General features: G+C 41.4%; 1 protein-coding gene across 3 annotated transcripts; it reads left to right on the top strand.

The window, feature by feature from the left end:
* The first annotated feature begins 1002 nt into the window (after window positions 1-1002).
* kitb (KIT proto-oncogene, receptor tyrosine kinase b) lies at window positions 1003-20384 on the top strand. Of its 3 annotated transcripts, none has more exons than XM_005456799.4 (21): window positions 1003-1263; window positions 4041-4316; window positions 4409-4693; window positions 6417-6556; window positions 7688-7856; window positions 8051-8240; window positions 8334-8449; window positions 8743-8857; window positions 9674-9861; window positions 10305-10411; window positions 11131-11257; window positions 11356-11460; window positions 12025-12135; window positions 12737-12875; window positions 12967-13034; window positions 13176-13267; window positions 15501-15623; window positions 16013-16124; window positions 16343-16442; window positions 17130-17235; window positions 17375-17530. In XM_005456799.4, the coding sequence occupies exons 1-21, from the start codon at window positions 1209-1211 to the stop codon at window positions 17399-17401; spliced, it is 2751 nt and encodes a 916-aa protein (XP_005456856.1). In that variant the 5' UTR covers window positions 1003-1208; the 3' UTR covers window positions 17402-17530. The 3 variants fall into 3 exon arrangements, with proteins under 3 accessions (XP_005456856.1, XP_005456855.1, XP_005456854.1); XM_005456798.4 differs by having other exon boundaries at window positions 1004-1263; window positions 12970-13034; window positions 17392-20384; XM_005456797.4 differs by having other exon boundaries at window positions 1005-1263; window positions 17392-20384.
* The last annotated feature ends 233 nt before the right edge of the window (window positions 20385-20617 follow it).

Here is a 20617-nt window from a genome sequence, read left to right as displayed (position 1 = left end):
TAGACAGCAAAACTACAAAAGGCACACAGAGAAAGTAAGAGAGGAAGCGACTAGAAGCTTAACGGGGAGTAAAAACAGGAGCAGAAACTGCACCAAAATCCAAAACCACGACCATAACTTGAACATCTGTCAGTAAGACTTCTTCTGCACAAGAAAGGCGTATTTGAAGGTGCATCGTGCAAATCTCAGATTATAACATAACGAAGTCAATACACTTGATGATGTCTACAAACTTAAAGAGATTTTTTAAGAATAAGGTCACATTTTATAAATCTGTGTTAGAATAGTCAGGAGACCACACGAGCCTTGAAGCAATTCATGCTTGCTGTAATCCTTCCTGCTGTTCTCGAGCATTAAAAGATCAGTTCCTATTTCTAATGATGTTGGTGGTAAACAGTGTGTATAATTACAGCGCCCGTTAAGTCAGACCTGTGTCCCTACTGGCATCTAAAGATCTAATGTGGAAAAGTGACCACGTCAACCTCCATCATATTCTGGTTAAAAACGTTTGCCTGACCTTGCACATGGCCAAATTAAGAGCGTTTATTGGCTCTTTCGGGGCTACAGAGTTGATTAAATCTGGGAAAAGTGAGACCGCCATAATGCTGATTAGAGTTGGGAAATGTGACACTATGAAGTGCATCGCAAACTGAAAGAGCTCCTGCGGGGAAACTCCTGCCAAGCGAGAGCTGTCATCATCACAACAGGACACGCTGGCCCAGTCGAAGTGTGAGGACAGGCTGCCGCCATAATAATACTTTATTACAATGTCTGTAATATAAAAAAGGATCATGTTATTTAACAGAACAGTTGATCCTCTGTATCCCTGCACCACCCAGGACTTTTATTGATGGAAAATTTACTTATTCTTCCAAACGACTGAGTGAAGATGATTTTTACGGGGTTTTTTTCCAGTAATAACGGACTCATCACCTTGGCCAGACTCCAACCAATGCGGGACAGAAAGGAGTGGCAATGAGCCAGAGCAGGAGGGAGGGAGAGAGGCGCTGCACTGTGTCTTTAAGCTCCAATGAAATCCATCAGGGGGAGCCAGGCTGCTGGATCATTGTGTCCGTGCGCTCATTACGTTGGAGGAACCTGTGCCGCGTTATCGCGCTGGACGAGGTCTGATTGTTTTAGACACAGGATGGTTTTGTCTGCGCTTGAAACGCATGGAGTAGAGTGAAAGACTTGAAAATCACCCGACAATGAGAATCCGCTGGGCTCTTTGTGCCTCGTATTTTATTTTGCTGCCACTAACCGGTAAGAAAACCACTTGCGATGTTATTTCAGCGCACCGTGTGGATGTGTGTGTTTTTTTTATTCTCAGTGTTGACTTTATTTCTTTGTTATGTTTTTTCCTTCCAACTCTTTGAGTGGGTAGTTTCAGATATTCTTACGTTTTACTGCTGTTATAGTGGTGGAATTTCTATCACGGCATCCTTAATGCTTGTCACCCTATGGTAATAATTCAAATTATTTATTTCTGTACTTTTTTCGTGCATTATTTTAGAGTCAGTGCTTCTTCAGCTCTTATTCCGTCTCCCACCTGTGCGACATGTGCTGCTGTCACCATTAAAGAGTCTTTTTTGCCTTTACTTCAGAGTATAGACGTAAACAGCCGAGGAAAACAGCGTGTATCTTTGCGCATGTTTAGCGCAACCTCCTGTCCGTTTACTGTTTTTCCGGACTGTTTCAAGTCAGTCATTTAGTGCTAAAGGTAAATGTAAAGCTCTTGCCAACCCGCCAGCTTAAGTCTACAAATCATTTGTATGCATAACTGTTTAGTGGTGCGCTGGAAATACCTTTGGCGGGCAACAAGTGTGTGTGTGTGTGTGTGTGTGTGTGTCCCTGTGTGTGCCTGAGTGTTTTGTTTGAAGAGGATTAATTATTTATTCCACCCAAACGAAGAGGATAAGGTTGAGCATCCTACCAGAACAGCAAAAGAAACAAAGAAGAAAGAGAAGAAGAAGAAGAAGAAAGAAAGAAAAAGATACGCATCTTCTACCACAAAGCACCCGCAGCATCTTGACATCTAACAGCTCTGGATGTTAGGATCAAAGCTTTGTGTTTAGTCACATAACTGCCTCGGGTTTTGTTTTTTGTTTTTTTTTAATACTGAAACCGTTCGCTTGTTCAAATAGTTCAAATCACTGGTTGCCAAACTCATATTCTGAGAGATGCAGCATTAAAAACATGCCCTCACACCCCGCGCAAACACAGATGTGGATATTTTGGAAGGGAGGGGGGATTCACATCCTTCTCCTTTTTGCTTTCTGAGCTCTGCTTGAGCCTGAAGGCACAACAGTCACATGAAAATCCTGTTTTTGAAATGGCTCTTATCATGTGCAAATCTACGGGGGAAAGAGAGAAAGAAAGTGGGGGGAAATGGGGAAAAGGGGGAGTTGACTGGTGGAGCTTAAACTAAAATGTCAGCTGGGTTTACTCATCTTAAGGGAATAGGTTTAGGGACCTTGATGCATGATTACTCAGCGGCTGTATAACTCATAATTATTGATTCTTCAATTGAGCTGTCGTGGTTAGATAGCACTCTCTCTTCAGGGAGTCTCTGTCAATCATGCCATCCTGTTTAACCACCACACTGGGCACTCTGATCTTAAACGATCAATCAAAAGAAAAACAACAGCAATTATTTTGATATTTTGAGTCCTAGTCAAGCCAGGATACTGTGCTGCTTTCTTACAGCATTTCAGCTATGAGGAATTGTTTGCTTTTTAGTCTCATGTGGTAGTATTTTTAGATCTCTGGAGTGGCAGTCTGCTAACACAACAAACAGAAAATGCTGTTTTTTGTTACATGTACTTCAGGATTTCTGATTCCTGGTAGCTATTTTCACAATTTTCTGACCCTTTAGAAACCAAGCTATTAATGGAATAATCAGGAAAAAATCTACATCAGCTCTAATCTGTACACCTGTTCACCTGCTCGTTAATGCAGATACCTAATTAAATAATCACTTGGCAGCAGCTCACTGCATTTTGGCGTATAGCAGCGATTGAGACAGTCTGCTTAATTTGAAACAGAGTATGAGAATGGGGAAGGACAGCGGTGTAAGTGATTTGGACCTGGCGTGGTTGTTGGTGCCAGACGGTCTGGTCTGAGTGTTTCAGAAACTGCTGATCTACTGGAATTTTCTCTGCGAATGCCTTGTTGATGCCAGAGGTCAGATGAGAATGGCCAGACTGCTTTGAGCTAAGGGGAACAGTAAGTCACATGACTGTTTGTTAGAACTCTGGTATGCAGAAGATCATCTCCGATTGCATAAGATATTAAACCTTGAAGCAGATGGGCTACAGCAGAAGACCACGCCGGGTGCCATTGCTGTCAGCTAAGAACAGGAAACTGTGGCTACAATCCACAGGCTAATTAAATTTGACATTAGAGGATTGGTAAAATGTTGTTGGGTCGGATCAGAATAAATTTCTGCCGCATAATTCAGATTTCAGGGTCAGAATTTTACATAAAACAGCATGAATGCATACATCCATCCCACCTTGTATCAATAGTTATGACAACAGTGCACCCATCTTCTAATGCCCCTGCCCCTATAAAGCTAAAGCAATCTCAAACCATTCACTGTTCACTGTACTTAAATGGCCTCCATAGTCACCAGATAGCAATCCAATAGAGCACCTTTGGGATTTGGTGGAACAGCAAATTTATACCATGCATGTGTAGCTGAGAGATCTGCAGCAACCGTGTGATGCTATCATTTCAACATGGACCAGAATCTCTGAGGAACGCTTCCAGCACTTTGCTGAATCTGTACCAAAAACAATGAAAGCAGTTTTAAAGGGGCTATATGTTGAAAAAATGTTTAGATTAAGAACAACATCTCCGCTATGTCTTCACTGTTTTTTTTTTCAGAGCTTGTATTTAATTATATAATGTATATTAATACACCTGAAAGCAGTAGCATTTCTTTTCCTTCTGGTGTGGATTTTTATCCAAGCTGAACCCATTCAAAATTAGCAACAGGTCCACCATCCATCACCCTTAATGTTCTTCCTCTCTTCCAGTGTGGTCAGAGCCACTCATCTCCCCCAGTGGGCCTCACATCGTAGTTCCCAAGAGGGGGAAGCTAGAGCTGCGCTGCTATGACAATGCCACAACGTCTGGCGCCCCGCCCAGGTTAAGGTGGTACAGGGACAAGTCTCGCAAGCTGGATGGAGAGGTGCAGGAGGGCAACGTGGCTTTTGTCAAGCTGTCAGCCACCCAGCTTAACCACATGGGTCGCTATATATGTGTGAATAACATCACACTGGAACAGAGCTCTATCTACGTATACGTGAAAGGTGGGTGTTTAACGTGGGGTGGGGGGAATGGCGTTTGGATGTTTGTCTTCACAACATTAATCCAAATCTTTACCTTTCTGTCATCTCCCTAGACCCCTACAATGCTTTCCTGCACATCATGATAAACATCAAACTGGTGCGAGAAGGCGATAGCTGCACCATTCCCTGCCTTGTTACTGACCCTGAGGTCACCCACCTGGGTTTGGAGACCTGTGACGGACGACCTCTGCCCTCTGGTATGAGATATAAGAGTGACCTTCAGGAAGGCATCACCATCAACAACATTCAGAAGGAATACGATGGCTGCTACGTATGTGTGGGACTTCTTCATGGAGTCAAAGTGATGTCAAGTAAATACAATCTGGAAGTACGACTCGGTAAGTAAAAGTCAAAAAGCATGAAAAAAGCATGAAATTACCATTCGTGTTAATAAGAGATTAGTCACTTTTGTCCAGAGTAATTAATTACTGGTGGTATATCCCCTTCAGTGTGCATATATAGAAAATACAAGGTCTTGTTACAGAACAGAGCAGGCATCAGTGACAACAGGCAGGACCCTAATTAAGTCAGACACGGCTTGAACAAGAGGACTGAGGAAGGAAGTGGGATTCAAAGCAGCTGGAAGATGTCCAGCAGCTGCCTGATGTATGGAAGAGTATCAGCTGAGCCATCAGCTGATGTGGGCTGGCACTCAGATGTTGTTGTTATCACCTAATCTATCCAGATTGTGATCGGAGCTTGACGTTTGCAGCGTGCCTAAATGAACACCATGTTTAAGTTGTTTCACTGGTGTTAATGAAGCTAAATGTGGAGGAAGAAAACAATGGGTTTACTGCCACATTCATATTTCTCTTCATGCCTGAAATACGAAAACCTCCATCTATGAGCAGCTGCTCAGGGAACAGAAGCATCTTTAGAGGAACTGTTTGAATTAGGAAAAGGGAAAACTGCAAAGTCACTAGCAGGCGATGGTGAAGTGGAAAAAACGTCCATACTTCACCCGTAATTAGTAATTGGAAGTTAAAACCACAGCATTTGCTTTCACTGATGCCTCTAAAAGCATAATGGCATGTCATTAGTTCTGCAGGAATTTGGTTTGATGCAAACTGAAGGATTTTAATTCATGAAATCATCAGTCAGTAGCTGCCTAGACTTTGGCAGCTATTGACATTTTGCTCAATATCACAAATAAGCGAAATTGTAGCATCGTAAAAAGCCAGAGCATGAGCAGATGCAATAAGCATTCATCCTATGGGAAATCCATCCAGTCTTGGTTAAGACTGGAACATGATAGCGGACCAACACTGGCAAATGCAGAGCAGCTAGCATGGCTAATAATAGACAGTCCAAAAGCCTTCTGTTCACTTTCTTTTTTAGCCACAAGGAGATATTACATTTTTACGAGCTACGTGCATCATAATAAAATAAAATCGACCATAGATACAATTTAAGTTTGTGCTTCTGTCCTCTGCATTACATCAGCACTCTTTATGTGGACAAGCTGAGGGGCAGTACAGCGTGGTGTCCTTTTGAATGATGGGAAGAGGGAGAAAGAGAGAAGTACGTTGAGGAAGGGAGGAGCCGAGGGATTTGATTCCCCCAGTGAACAAAGCTCTGTAACAGAGCATGAAGGCTGTGTTTGGGTTAAATAGAATTAGTCCAGCACAAACACAGCAACCGAAGCGGCGTCTGCAGGCATTTAATGCTGGAAATTAATCGTCCTGCCTACGTGGGGACAAGTGTCTGCATTTGGACATGCTGCTCATGTCAGTATAAAGCTGCACAGTACAAACCGCATTAGGGTATTTTATTATGGCGTTTAAATAAGCAATTTACTTATCATTTATTACATTTTAGCACAAAACCACCACATTTTCTGTTTCAGGTCAGATGAAAAGCCACTGTTTGGGATTCATGATTTCAGATCATACCAATCCAGAGTTATTGCAGTTCAGCAGAATGATTTCAGGCTCACATATATCGTGCCGTTAGAAGTGTCTGTGTGACAATGCACGGGTGAAAAAATGATATGATGCTGGTTTAGATGAACTCACAAATACAGCAGTTTGATACAGTTGCTTTTTGAATCCCTTGATTCAGTGCCAGAGTTACGCCCAGTGATCACGCTGTCCCAGAAAGACAAAGTCATACTGAGGACAGGAGAACAGTTCGAGCTTACCTGCAGCTCCTCCAATGTCAACGCAGACGTCATTCTCAAGTGGGACTTCCCGTCAACAGCGGTGAGAATGATTCAGGGATTTATTTGCAGTTCTTTGTCAGGGATGGCTGGCTGCCTACTTGTCAAACAGTTTGTAACGTCCTTTAGAAATGACTTCATTTTTCACAAAGCTAACGTGGAGAAAAGTGAGTTCATATCCCAAGTAATGTTTTAGAGACTTTTCATTCAAGAAACATGTTTCCAAAAACATTTGTGATGCTGTTTAACATGTAAACAAAAAGCAGAACTATATTTTCTGTGAAGAATTATACCCAATATTTTAATAAAAGTTTGAATGAAGACAAAAAAAAGAAAGAAATTTGTAAAAGTTTTGGAAACAGGTCGTAACTTCGCCTACTTCCAAGGTGCACGGAGAAGAGCAAACATGTGAAGAGGCTGATGGTCCAGCAACATTTGAAGCATGAAGAGCAACTTTCTGGTTCTGCCAGAACATTTCAGCAGCCTGTTCCCGTCATCACTGACAAAGAGTATAGACTGAAGTAACAAAGTTGCTCTTCATACTGCAAGTGTTGCTGGAGGTTCAACCTTTGACATGCAGAGGAGTGTCCAGAGGGGGGGCTGGGGTGGCAGCTTGTGAATAGCAAATAGATACATTGTGCTTTTTATTCATATTTGACACAAATTCCACACTTTGGATATGGTTGTTACTTACAATTTGTTAGTTACCAGTATAGACATATTTTATATACTAGTACGTGCCACTGCTACAGTATTGCTTGATCTGTAATTTTAACCCATTGTTAGGTGGTTGCTAGGCAACATGATGGCATCATAATGTGCTAAATACAAAATTGAGTCTTTGTGGATATAAATGAGATGTTACTGTCATTAAATTAAAATGATACTATTATTTGAAGTGTTGCAGGTGCATAAATGTTACAAATGGGTCATTTTAACTCCTTGGTAGGTGATGTCATAACATCTGATCTAGATAAGAAACTTAAGGAGGCTAAGACGTTACTGTGTACTGAGCTTGGTCGCTCAACTGTTGATCATAGGGAGGAGATGCTGACAGCCAGACTTTGTGTGTTACAGTAAGACAACAGTTGCTGGATTATGTAGAAAACACCAGATCTGTGTCGTGTTACACCTGTAAAGCATGCCTCTTTGCCTCCTCTTTGCCACTTTGCAGCATCCTTTTGAAACACAAACCTCACACATCCTGTCCGGGGGTTTGGGTTACGAGCGTTCAACCTCACTCTTGATCCCAGCTGTTAACCAATCAGACTCAGGGACTTACCGCTGCCATGCTCACAACGAAAGAGGCCGCAGTGACGAAGCGATGGAGCTCAAAGTTTACGGTAAGAATTTGGGGGTTTTGTATTTATACTCAAAAATTTATTTTCAATCATTTAAAGTTGCCCCAGTAATGTTATAGTTATTTCTGAGACCACACATACCTGGATGTGTGCAGAATAAGAGGTCTACACAGAGGTGTCATGTTATCAACCTATATTCATAAAACATATTAAACTTACATATTTCTGCTCTTCAGATCAGGGGTTCATTAAAATGTTAGTAAGTCAAAGTCCAGTCCAGGAAGAGGTTAAAGAGGGAGAGAGCCTGAGCCTAAAAGTTGAATTCGATGCCTATCCTGCACCAAGCTTCATGTCCTGGTCTTACAATGGGAAGATTCTCCACAACACCACAGAGCACGTCATCACTCTCCACCGAAACAAATACAGGTACAGTTAGTTAAAAGTGAGTACTTCAAGTAACCAGTACTCTAGTATTTCACTGTGGGTTGAAAGATTTTACAAGTACGCTTGTTCTATCAGATACAGCAGCAAGCTGAGACTAGTGAGGGTTCTTGGCTCCGAGGGCGGGATCTACAACTTCTCAGCCAGTCACAAAGATGCATCTGTTGATCACTCGTTTCATGTGTACGTCAACAGTAAGTAGCTCTCACATTTGTTCATTTGGGTTGTATATTTAGAACACAGTTAGTAGCTGAAAGCTGAAATAATAATCTGTACAGAAGAGTAGCAGGATAAATCAGAGTTTTACAAATGTTTCGCCTGCATTGATTTTAGTTAAAGGAAACCTCATTTTGTCATTTTAAGCCATCATGATTCTCTGAATGCTGCTTTTCTGTAGTAGCAGGTAGCCAGTATACTGGGAGTCAACAGGAGATGCTTTGTACATGTGCTGTATGCTTCATATACGACTTTCTTTTTTCTCCGTAAGGTAAGCCTGTCATTACTGCTCAGGAAGGGCCTGTTGATGGACAAGTACGGTGCATTGCAGCAGGATACCCCGTCCCTAAGATCAGCTGGTACTTCTGTGAGCTGCCGCGCACAAGGTATCCCAGAAACGCAGCTGATATCAAGATCTTACAGAAGAGGATTAGGCCCACTGAAATTAAAATCAGAATTCTGAAAAACTGATCATGAAACAGGAAATCAGTTTGCCTTTGAAATTTGATTTATTAGTAACATATTATTAAGTAAATATCTAACCAAGCCTTCAAGTACATTGTGCTTTTTTAGCTCTTTAGCTCTTTTTTTTTAAAACTTTATGCCTTTTAATAAAAGTTTTAAAGCTTTTCTTATCCTAACAAACCATATACACACTATATTTCACATATTTCCGTTCTCAGGTTAGCAACTAAGATATAAATAGTGATTTGGCCCCACTGACGAGAAGCAGCTATATTACAGGTCCACATGAAGATATGTGCTAGGTTTTAGGATCATATGAACAGAAAGGGTTATTTTATTCCATTAGAACAGAAGTAATGGAGACAATTGCTAGAAGGAGCTGCAGAAACAGCACCAGGTTTCCACTGGGTGATCTACAGCAGCGCCACCTCTGATGTGTTTGTTGGCTGGTTCAGCTGTAACTCAGATGCAGAACTGTGCTCTAGTTTCCCAGCTATTAGACTTAAAATTGCTTTAATCTTTCCATCTTTTTAAATTTGTTTTAGACAATTTAGCAATTGATGGAAAAGCTTTTAATGCACTTAGAGTAAGTAGCTGTCATCAAGTTTATTATGTCTTACTTTTCCTACCTCTCCTACTGGAGTGGATCCAAAGGCACTGAATCAATAAATTGATTTGTAAAGGCTGAAACCTGCTCTTACACGGAGTGATCTTAAGCAGCCTTAATGTCTCAACAGGTGCTCACAACTGCCCAATGCCACCCAGTGGGAGACCTCGGAGATCACTGTCCTTTCAGAGTCAACCTTTGGTAGGAGTCAAGTGGAAAGCCGACTGAATGTCAGCAAAGAGTTCACTCAGTACCACACCCTGGAGTGTGTCGCTTCTACAGAGGAGGCAGAGGCCTTCACCCTGTTCTCCATCAGTGGTAAGACACTGTACCGATCACATATAGAGCTGCAGGGAGAGTAACACAGGTGAAGCGTCAGTGTCTGCGTGGTGGGGATTTGTCTTATATAGCGCGCCACAAATACGTTGTGTAAGAATTCAAACAGACACACAAACCCATTGACCCTTTGTCTGCACAGGCCAGGTGTGTGGTTACTGGGTACAGATTGAATGAGATTAGTGTATGCTGACTATGCAAGCTGGGATTATATGGTGTAGACTCACTAATCCTTGTCACACAAACAAACACCACTGCCGCAGCTGTCTGTTTTAATGGTAGAGGATGTCACTCCGTGTGTGTGTGTGTGTGTGTGTGTGTGTGTGTGTGTGTGTGTGTGTGTGTGTGTGTGTGACTACCAAAACTTGGTTACTTCAATGCTCCATGAGATTTCTCACTGTGGGTTTGTTGGTGTTCATTCTCAGAGCGTGTGGTCCCCCATAAACTCTTCACGCCTCTTCTAACCGGCATGGTGGCTACTGGGGTTATACTCAGCCTCGTGTTAGTGGTGCTGCTCTATAAGTACTTGCAGGTAAGGGAAAAGGAAATAAACTGTGCATGCCTTATGATTATTGTGATTTTAAGCCTGGGTTTAAGTAGGGTCACAGATTTGACGTAAATCACAAAACTCTTTGGCCATCAGCCCCTTTCAAACCCATGAATCAGTTTCAAAGATTATAAACATCAATCTCAAATCAGGATCATCAAGCAGCATTGACATACACTTTGCATCCCAGGAAAGTAAATGGCTTCGGGAGTTTCTGGCAAAGGGCCCATTCTCATTTACTAATGACTCATGCCTCCATCGTGTTTAGAGTACGTTAAAGTTAGAAGCATCTTTCTTTCTTTCTGCGTTTGGCAGTGATGTTTTGCACGCAAGAGTGACGGTAAGTTCTTTTAATCAACATGAATGTGTCCTAATGAATTTCAGTTGAATCAGTCAACCATTTAAAGTGCAGACATGCTGTAGTTAAAGGATTTTTGACACTGCGATCACGCCTCCAGCCATTAATTTGCCCCCCTGAGCATGCTGCGCTTATTGCTCTCAGATGAGTCAGACTCCTTGAGAAGTAGCTCACGCATCTGCAGTGGGATCGTCAGGGGGAAAGTCTAGACTCGGGCTGACAACTAAAGTGCATCTTTGTAAAAGAGCAACGTGAAAGGGAATATGAGCTATACAGTCGAACACAACAAACAGTCCCGGGAAGCTGATCTGACATCACTTTTTCTCTCCCCTCCAAACTTTAACAGAAACCGAAGTTCCAGATTCAGTGGAAGGTGATCGAGACTGTCCATGGAAACAACCATATATATATTGACCCCACCCAGCTGCCATATGACTCCAAATGGGAGTTCCCCAGGCAGAAACTGCGCTTTGGTAGGACAGTGTGTGTGAGAGTCCAAATGTGCAGCGACTGTTATCACTTTTAGAGCACGAATGAAATGTTAAAGATTGTTTTTTGTGTTTATTTGAAGGTAAAACCTTGGGCTCTGGGGCGTTTGGAAAGGTAGTGAGGGCCACGGCATACGGATTGTGTTCTGCAGACGCTGTGACAACCGTCGCTGTTAAGATGCTGAAACGTAAGTCTATGTTTTCCCCATCACTGTCTCTTGATACAAAGTACTCAGTACTGTGCTTAAAGAGTGAAAACACCACAATTCAAAGAAGTGTTTGACTGCAATCCTATGTTTAAAATTAAAACTTCCGGAGATGAAAAATAAATCTAACCTGGAAGTCCCAGAGATTGCAGTTCCTTAAGTGGCCACTTGAGGGTGGCTCCGAAAGCAAGTCAGTGCACACAGACTCTGTGTTAAAATCCTCTATATTGGTCTCCACAGATATCTTTAATGAATACAGTGGGGCTTTTTGTTTTTTATTTTTAATAACTCATTTTGATACTTGCAAGACTTAAAGTTAGTTATATGGAAGCCACCTGCTCGTCCTAACCTGAAAACAAAATAACTGCTACACCACCACTAGTGTCACTACTGAAACTGTTTGATCTTCATGCTTCAGTATTTCTGATTGCCATTAGGCTTTTAAATATGAGAATACGCCAGTCACAAAGGAATACTTTCACTTTACGGCCTTTGATTTTGTGCTTATACGTCTTCCACTTTAATGTTGTGATGATGTCATCTCAGCCAACGCTCACTCCACGGAGAAGGAGGCGCTGATGTCTGAGCTGAAGGTTCTCATTTACCTTGGAAACCACGTTAACATCGTTAACCTGCTGGGAGCCTGCACCGTCGGAGGTGAGAGGAGTCACTACGAGCACATTTAGTTCACTCAGAATCAGATTTGCATGTGAGATATTTGTGGATTGGTATTTGTCGTATTGGGCGCATTTGTCGGGGCAACATAAACCTTACGCATCTGCAGTCTTGTTTTATTGTTGACTGTTATGATTTATGATTATGAATATTGTCTGGGAGACACATTTGCCGTATCCTCATGTGGTGACTCACCGCTGTACCCGGCCATTATCAGTTACTGAACAGCCCGCATCTGCCTTCGATGTGAAGACGTGATTCATTTTACCTTGCAACAAATCTGCTGTGTGTGTTCAATATTATTTAGCTGTCTAGACCTCAGTATTGATTATAATTTAGTTTGCGTTTTTTTTCCACAGATGTATGCATAAGCACATGTTGTGAGAGAAACAGGGAATAGTGACATTGTTTCCTCTGTTTAAACATGATCAGCTTTTAAACACCCTTGTTGTCAAGCCTCATCACTGTGTCAGAACTGCCTGTCTTTCTTTCTCATTTTCATTGTGCTGTCATGGTTTAAAAATCAGTGACTGATGGTTGTTGTCTTTGTATTGTTTTGGTTTTTGTCCCTGTATTCTGCCAGGACCAATTTTGGTAATCACAGAGTACTGTTGCTATGGGGACCTCCTAAACTTCCTCAGAAGGAAAAGAGAGTCCTTCCTAAACTCCAGAGCTGGGGATGGTTACTACCACAATGTCTCGAACCCAACAGAGTCCACAAGGTGCGTATGTGCAGGAATGCTTCACGGCGATGACAGCTGAAAGTGGCTAATTTCTGTACTTACGTGTGTGTATCTGTGTGTATTTCTGTAGCAGTGAGGCTACTGGTACAGGATATATGCCCATGCGTCCCTCTGAGAAAGAAAGGTCCTCTGAGTCAGGTACAACATCGCTCTCTCTTTACATTTCTAATTACAATACACTGGATAACCAATAGCATACCTCCACAAAGGATGAAAATTCCCTACAAATGAATCAAAACTTGAATTCTCGGATATAACTGAAGTGCATTGTGTGCCTAGATGACATAGATGAGCTGTCCTTGGATGCTGAAGATCTCCTCAGCTTTTCCTACCAGGTGGCCAAAGGAATGGAGTACATTACTTCCAGGAATGTAAGGCTTTTACAGACTGTTAATAAACAGTATATAGACTCGTCATGGGAGAGATTTAAAAGTGCTGTTCCTAGTTCATAAATCATGGCATGGCTCAGGGCCAATATTCGTGCAGAACCTTTGCTTTCAGCTAATGGCATCATTATAGTAGGAAACCACGGCATTGCTGCATTTCAAACGTATACTGCACACAAGTAGATTAAACGATTAGGCGTCTCTATTTAATGCTGTCAATTCAGCAATGAAAAAAAATGCCAAATGTAATGATGATGTTACAGAGAATCTGTTCAGTTATCACATAACTGTGCATCTTCCCCCAGGCTGTGTGGAGCATTTTAGCCATTAAGGCACTGCTTTGTTTTATGCCATATTTAGATTCGAAGCACAAAGTCGACTAGGCGTATAAATCAAATCGAGTTAATGTCATATATCTGGATTGCATCTCAGAACCAGTGTTGTCTTTGCAAACTTCTGTATTTGCTGACACACCCATACAACCATAAAACACTCAAGCTGCAAGCTGCACAATCCAAACATTGATGTTTTGCACACTGCATTAGTGCCTGCTGATTTACAGCATTTCTCGCAGCAACTTTCAAACAATCAGGTAGAAGCAGTCTTACAGTCTTACATGCGCTACCTGTCATCGATCAGCCTCCTGATCAATGACAGGTAGTGCACTTGGTAGTTGTAGGACTACACAAACGTAGACGGAGCAGAAATTAAATCTTACAAGAGTGATCTGGTGGACAGGAACATGACTCCAAATGATGACACCATCTGGAATTAAATGAATTAAAGTTTGAAGAAGCTCCACGTTCGTTACACACAAACTGTCAGCCTTAGACCACTTCAATTGCTCAGACTGTACTTTTATTTATTTATTTAATTTATGCATAGTTTATTGGCTTTTTCTACTAATTTATCCATTTGGCTTGCATTCCCTACTATATTTTTTCATGATTTCAGTAGAAACATGGCTTCTGTGCCCAGGTTACCTGAACAGTTAAAAGAAAATATGACATGAATTACAAAAAAGTCCAAAAAAGTTGGGCACCGTTTTGCCCCCAGTACCATCAGAGGCTTTTGAATTGAGTGCTAGTGATATGAAACTGGATGATCCCTCTCCTCTTTAGTCCACAGGACTTGGCGTCCAAAGAGAATTCCAAATTTCGATTCATCCGCCCTCAGATCAGTTTTCCCCTTTGCCTCAGTCCACTTTAAACGAGCTTTGGCCCAGAGAAGACAGCAGGGTCTCTGTATCATGTGCATGATAGAGCTTTAACCTGTATTTGTGGAGTGCACGGTGAACTGTGTTCACAGTGCTCACGAGCCCATGCAGGGATTTCCATAACAGGATCGTGCCTGTTTTAAATGTAGTGCTGCCCGAGGACCCGAAGATCACAGGCATCCAGTTTCATATGATTTTCAGCCTCGTCCATTGCACATACAGATTTCTCCACATTCTTTGGAATTGAAGACCATTACTCTGAAATTGTTCCACAGTTTGCAGATTGGTGAACCTTTCCCCATCTTTATTTCATGTTACTGATCTGTTGCCATCAAATTCAAAAAGAGCTAGATTTTTCTTAAATGCATTTTCTTTGTTTAAACGTTTGATGTTTTTCCTATATTGTGTTGTCATTCAAATATGGACTCAAGAGATTTGCAAATCCATGCATTCTCTTTTTACATAGCAGCCCAACTTTTTTAGAATTACGGTTGTAATAACACGATTCCCCTTTTGTTGCGTAAAGAAACTGTACTCAAACACAGCTTTAACGGTGTCTTTCACCACAGCTGATTCGTTTCTCACAGACACAAACTGGTGGCAGGCCAACAGAGAGCCCAAGCTGGTGACACTTTCTCTTTGTAACATAAAGATGAAAAAAAGTGTTTTACTTCCCTCTACGATGCAATCTTAAAACAGTTTTAGTAACCAGTTAAAATCTTAAAAAAGACATAAGTAACTGTTTAGAATGATCCTGTAAAACGTGGCAACCGTTGACCCACACATGCTTTATTGAATTTTGTTTGGTCATATTGAGTCATTGTTTCTCCTTCTTCTACTACTTCTTCTTTCGTAAACACGTCAGTTCGCCTTTTGTGTTTGCCACAAGCTTTACCGGCCTCGCCTCCTTTGTAAGCGTGTCCTGTCATTCACTGCAGAAACCGGTTGCTGTGTCAATACTCATCGCTGTGTTTGTTTCTGCTGCCGCGTTTGTGTGCGCAGTGCATCCACAGGGATCTTGCAGCTAGAAACATTCTGCTGACTCACGGCAGGGTGGCGAAGATCTGCGACTTTGGCTTGGCACGAGACATCACCACCGATGCCAGCTATGTGCTCCGTGGAAACGTGAGTCTGTCTTTCCGTCTGTCAGTCTTTCGCTCCCTCCTCCTTTGTTCTTTGTTCCCGCTCCATCTCCGCAAATCAAGACAGGAAAACTCCCACGCTCGCTTCTTTTTACTGAGTCTGAACTGCTCTATGAAACAATACATGCAGAATTTTTGTGAGGAAAGTTGGACAGCAAGCTAAAAAGGAAAAGATAAAAAGTTTGCAGTTACATTGGCCAAACAAGAAGAAATTTCTCTTCATTTTGTACACGAAGGCATTATTTATTGAATTGTATTTTATAAAACATGCTTCTTTTTCTCACACTGAAAATTTAGATGCTTTTTGATGAGCTATATTTTGTATTCTTATAAATGAGGACAAGAGTTCATGGCTATCTCTCCCTCCTTCAGGCTCGTCTGCCCGTCAAGTGGATGTCACCTGAGAGTATTTTTGACTGCGTCTACACGATTGAGAGTGACGTGTGGTCCTACGGCATCCTGCTCTGGGAAATATTCTCCCTCGGTAACTTTTCCATTTTATGCTTTACTTTCCTTTTACTGTTTCAAATCATCATTGTCATCCATTTGACCGGGGGCCTTAGTAGAGGCTTATTAATGCTCACAAGCAGCAACATAGCTTAGGGCAGTGAATCATGCAAAGTGGTATTGATTGAGAAGCCAACAGTACCGTGCAAATCAATATTTTTTTCCTTTAAAAATGATGCAAAGTTGTTGTTGCAGGTAACAGCCCGTACCCTGGGATGCAGGTGGGATCTGCATTTTATAGGATGATTCAGGAAGGCCACAGGATGAGCAGGCCTGAGTATGCCCCCACTGAGATGTAAGTGCATATTTGTGCAGTATATATTGCAGAAAGTCGTGGGGTTTTTTTTACTATCAGGCGATAAACAGACTATTTTGTTCTGGGCCTTGATCAAGCACTTACTTCATCCAAACCTTTTTCTTTGATGAAATAATCAAGGCAGTACCAACAACACCAACACTGTAGAAGCTAAAAGCAGAGAACTGTTCTATTCAAAACAAATTATCAGTCTGTTTTGTGGTGATCAATTAATAATTTTTTGTTTTTATTTATAACCTGGATTTCTTTGATCATAATTTTACATGATCAGTTATTTAAATAAATTATTTGGATCTAATTTATATGTTGTTTTCCATCAGTGGGTACTTGAACTAAATCAGCAGCAGTTAAGGTGTAAAAGCCAAATATGTTAAATTTCCTGCTTCTTGGACAGTATGGGGAGTAAAAAAAAAAAATTGAAAAATTAATAACAGTAACAATTTTTATATATTTTATAGACCACCTGAATATTTGTTCGTTGCTGCCTTATATCAATGACTAAAGTCATTTTATACAGCATGACTTATGTAATATGAGCTGTTACAGGCTATGAGCCTGTCAGCCTGTAGTTTAGATTTATAATTATTAGCTAGATTGTTTTTTCGTTCTGCTGGCTGTTTCTGTGTCCAGACATATAAACTAATACCAGTGTGACCTGTGGTGTAGGTATGACATGATGCTGTCCTGCTGGAACCACGATCCTCTGAAAAGGCCTTCCTTCAAAAAGCTGGTGGAGAAAACCGAGCTGCTGCTGTCAGAAAATACCAAGAATGTAAGTGCAAGAACGACCCTTAGTCTTACTTTTGTAATCTGTCTTTTTTGTTTTTCACTCATTTCCCTACATTTTGTCTCCAAAGCACAAAAATTATGTTATATGTCTTTTTTTCTTTCTTTCTTTCGTAAAACACAAGTCTGTGTTACTCCTCAGGTGTACCTGACCCTGAGTAATGCTTCAGGTCCTCCAGAGCAGCAGAGGGCGCCGTCTCGGAGACTGAGCTCAGTCTGCAGCACAACAGCCCCCAACCAACCTTTACTGCAGAACACAGCTGACGTCTTCCTGGACTATGTCTGACTGATTGGACAGATACATAAATCCCCACCTTCCTGACCTTCCTCACCTCATACCACACAAACTACACTCCACTCTACTACAACTAACAGCTGATCATTTTAAACAATGCTGGCCTTCCTGCATCTTCCATAGACACACACACTCACACATACAGAAACACACACACATATAGATATTGTACATATTGAGGGCTGCACTTGGCTCTCAGCCTCTATCTACTCTTGCCCTTGCAATATTGATCTCCATGGTAGGTATTTCAGGTGCACGTCTAAATAAAGCAGACCTCAGCACTAACCGGCCATCAGATACATCACCCATCAGCAGTGGGAAGAGTCTTGGCTCACATTCAGCCTTAGATTACATCTTAAGATGCTTTGGGGAAAACAAAAGGCTGCCAGTACATGTACATACCTGCACAGGGGAGATGATAGTGAACTGATAAATAAATAAACAGAGTTGATGCTGTGACTAGAGGACCTCTTTGTATCAGACTTGTCTGCCATTTCATAGAAATATTTTTGACATTTTGGGACTTTCTTGTTGAGAGATAGATGAGAAGAATTATACCATCCTCGTGTCGCTGCATGCAAATGAGGAAATAAAGCTTAAAAACTGTAGTTTCTAGTTTAGGAGACACAATACACAGGTAATCAGCTTGTCTGGCTTTGTCCAATGGTAACAAAATCTGCACACCAGCATTTCTAAAGCTTGGACACTTGTGCAGTTGCTAAACATTGAGTAAAAGATATGTAAGATAGTAGAATAGCCCCTGAGCTGCATGCCTGTGGTAGTTTTGCCTGTTTAGAGTGTACAGCTTTGAGTTGTGCTTACGTAACTGTCACCATGCTGCTGTTGTAGGTGTTGAATGGTGTGGTTCATAGAAATTATCAGTCTGTGCAGTCTTTAACTCGTCTCCATATGTTCTTTATGGCTGTCTATCAGTATTTACCAGTGAAAGCCGATAAAACCAATCAGTTGAACTACAAGTTTGTCTTAAAGACTTTAAGGCCTATAAGAATTTGGCCCAAGAAACAAGGCATCTAACCAGATACTTGCTTTGGATGGCATCACTTTGGCCTTCATTATTACGATAGATATTTTAACACAGACATTCAAGAAATGTTTAGGAGTGCCTTCTCTAATCTGCACAAGATTGTCAAAGTTAGGAGACCCTGCCTTAGAGGGATGCTGAAAACTAGTCTGCACATTTGTTAATTCTAGTCTGGACTAATATGTAATTGCAATATATGCCCAAAAAAAGCATCCACTTGATCAAAATTCCTGCAGGAAGGAACTTAAAACAAGATCCGTGGAACCAGCTCCTACTATGTGTTTGGTTGGCTGACGCCATCTCTGCCATTAAGATTAGACTAAAATGATACAGCTTATATTAAAGGCTACCATTAGAAGTGCCTTCTCATTCTCTGTGACTCCAATGCAATGTGAGCAAAGATGATGGCACTGCAGCACTCATTACAAGTTGCCATGGTAGTTAATGAAGTCTCAGTAATGGATTTTTGCACATTAGAGGCACCAGATTGTACAGAAGCTATTCGGTGGCTTCAAGCTGGTATTCAGTGGTGACTTGGGGCAGATCCTTCTTATGAGACATGGTAGCTGCACTGTGATGGCGCTTGAAGAGCTTAATCTTGTGGAGGAATGTTGGGATTGAAGAAGATTTTTGACAAATTGCTGCTGGACTTCGGTGAGGGAAAGATTCTTGTTTTTCTAGAGGAGGTTGATTCTGCTGTTGAACTCACTGAGGAGAGATGAGGTCATTCAGAGCAACACTGCCAACCCAGAGTGGCTCGGTGCCTGAAGAACTCTGACAAAGATCCCTCCAGGAGTTCTTGCTGTTTGTGTGGACACACTGGAGCGTGAGCATCATTTGTATCCTTCCTGAAGTTTCTACATAACCTCTGCCTATCCGGAAATACCTCTGCATTACAGAGTAATGTAGGAATCATATGATTTAGAAACCAGGACACTGCCATTGTTTAAGGTATTCCATCAATCACATGCTGCCCCATCCGCTGGCTACACACAAAACCAAGAATAGGTCTCAGGGTTCTTCCATGGTTGATAGTGCATCACTGACGTCATGAAGTCGCCCGTGGTGGCGCTGGAGGGTTGAAATGGAGAACATGTCATGAAGAGGGAGTAAAGGAGAAGCGTGAGGAGCACACAGCCCTGTGTTGCTGCTGTGTTTAGGAGGCATAGCCTTTCAATCCACACATCTTGCTTAAAAAGTTCTGCCTATGAGGGCAGACTGGATGTTGGAAAGGTTAATTGTTCTTATCTCACTCAGCAAAAATATTTTCCCAAAATGTCAAATCCTAAAACCTTAAAACTTGTTTTCAGCAGGCCTTTAAATGAACATGTTTCTCTAAGGAAGTACAAAGTGTCTTTGAAGAGGAAACAAAAAAAAAGAAGAGAAGCCATAGCAGAGTGGCATGCGAGCGATAATTCCTAATGAAAAAGAAAAAGCCATAAAAGTTACATAAACACGAATTTCCACCTGTGCGTTGTAGCTTTGAAAACTGTGACTTATAAACAACAATTGCTGTATGTTTTTATGGATAACTTTAGTCTCTTTAGCAAAGCCAGTGTGGCCAAGGATTTAGGACTGATTGTGTGCTTTTTACTGTATGTCAAACCTGTATGCAATGTAAATATCTTAGAGATGTGCCTTTAGACTTTTTTTTTTTAAGTGAATGCATTTGTTTGTGACAGTTATTGGTGAGAGAGCAGAAAAATGTTTCTGCTCTCTGGCTTTCGGGTTCTTGCAGTTTTGATACAGTTGGTTGACTTGTAATAATAAAGAATGTACCTGTGATGGTCGAACTAACTGCAATGAGTCTTTTATTGTTTTCTGTGAAACAACATGGAGTCGTAAAAGAAACTCTTGGGGGGAAAATGTTGCCAACATGGTCCAACCATCAGGTGTCGCATGATGCTTCTTGATGAAAGGTTGGCACTCCTGTTCCATTAAAGACATGCATGCCTCTATGCATTTTCATGGCAGTAATTACTGTAGGAGTAATAGCACTTTTCAGTCAAACTTCTAATCTGAACCTCAGAT

The sequence above is a fragment of the Oreochromis niloticus genome, linkage group LG6, assembly GCF_001858045.2.
Source record: "Oreochromis niloticus isolate F11D_XX linkage group LG6, O_niloticus_UMD_NMBU, whole genome shotgun sequence".
NCBI classification, from domain to species: Eukaryota; Metazoa; Chordata; class Actinopteri; order Cichliformes; family Cichlidae; genus Oreochromis; species Oreochromis niloticus.
This window is presented reverse-complemented; position numbering and strand designations above follow the sequence as displayed.

What these genes read in the sequence shown, in the direction of transcription:
- kitb (XM_005456797.4), top strand. Translation starts at nt 1,209, where the DNA reads ATGAGAATCCGCTGGGCTCTTTGTGCCTCGTATTTTATTTTGCTGCCA. An exon ending in GGGAGCCTGCACCGTCGGAG is followed by an intron (nt 12,136 to 12,736) that starts GTGAGAGGAGTC and finishes GTATTCTGCCAG; the next exon opens with GACCAATTTTGGTAATCACA. An exon ending in GCTATGTGCTCCGTGGAAAC is followed by an intron (nt 15,624 to 16,012) that starts GTGAGTCTGTCT and finishes TCCCTCCTTCAG; the next exon opens with GCTCGTCTGCCCGTCAAGTG.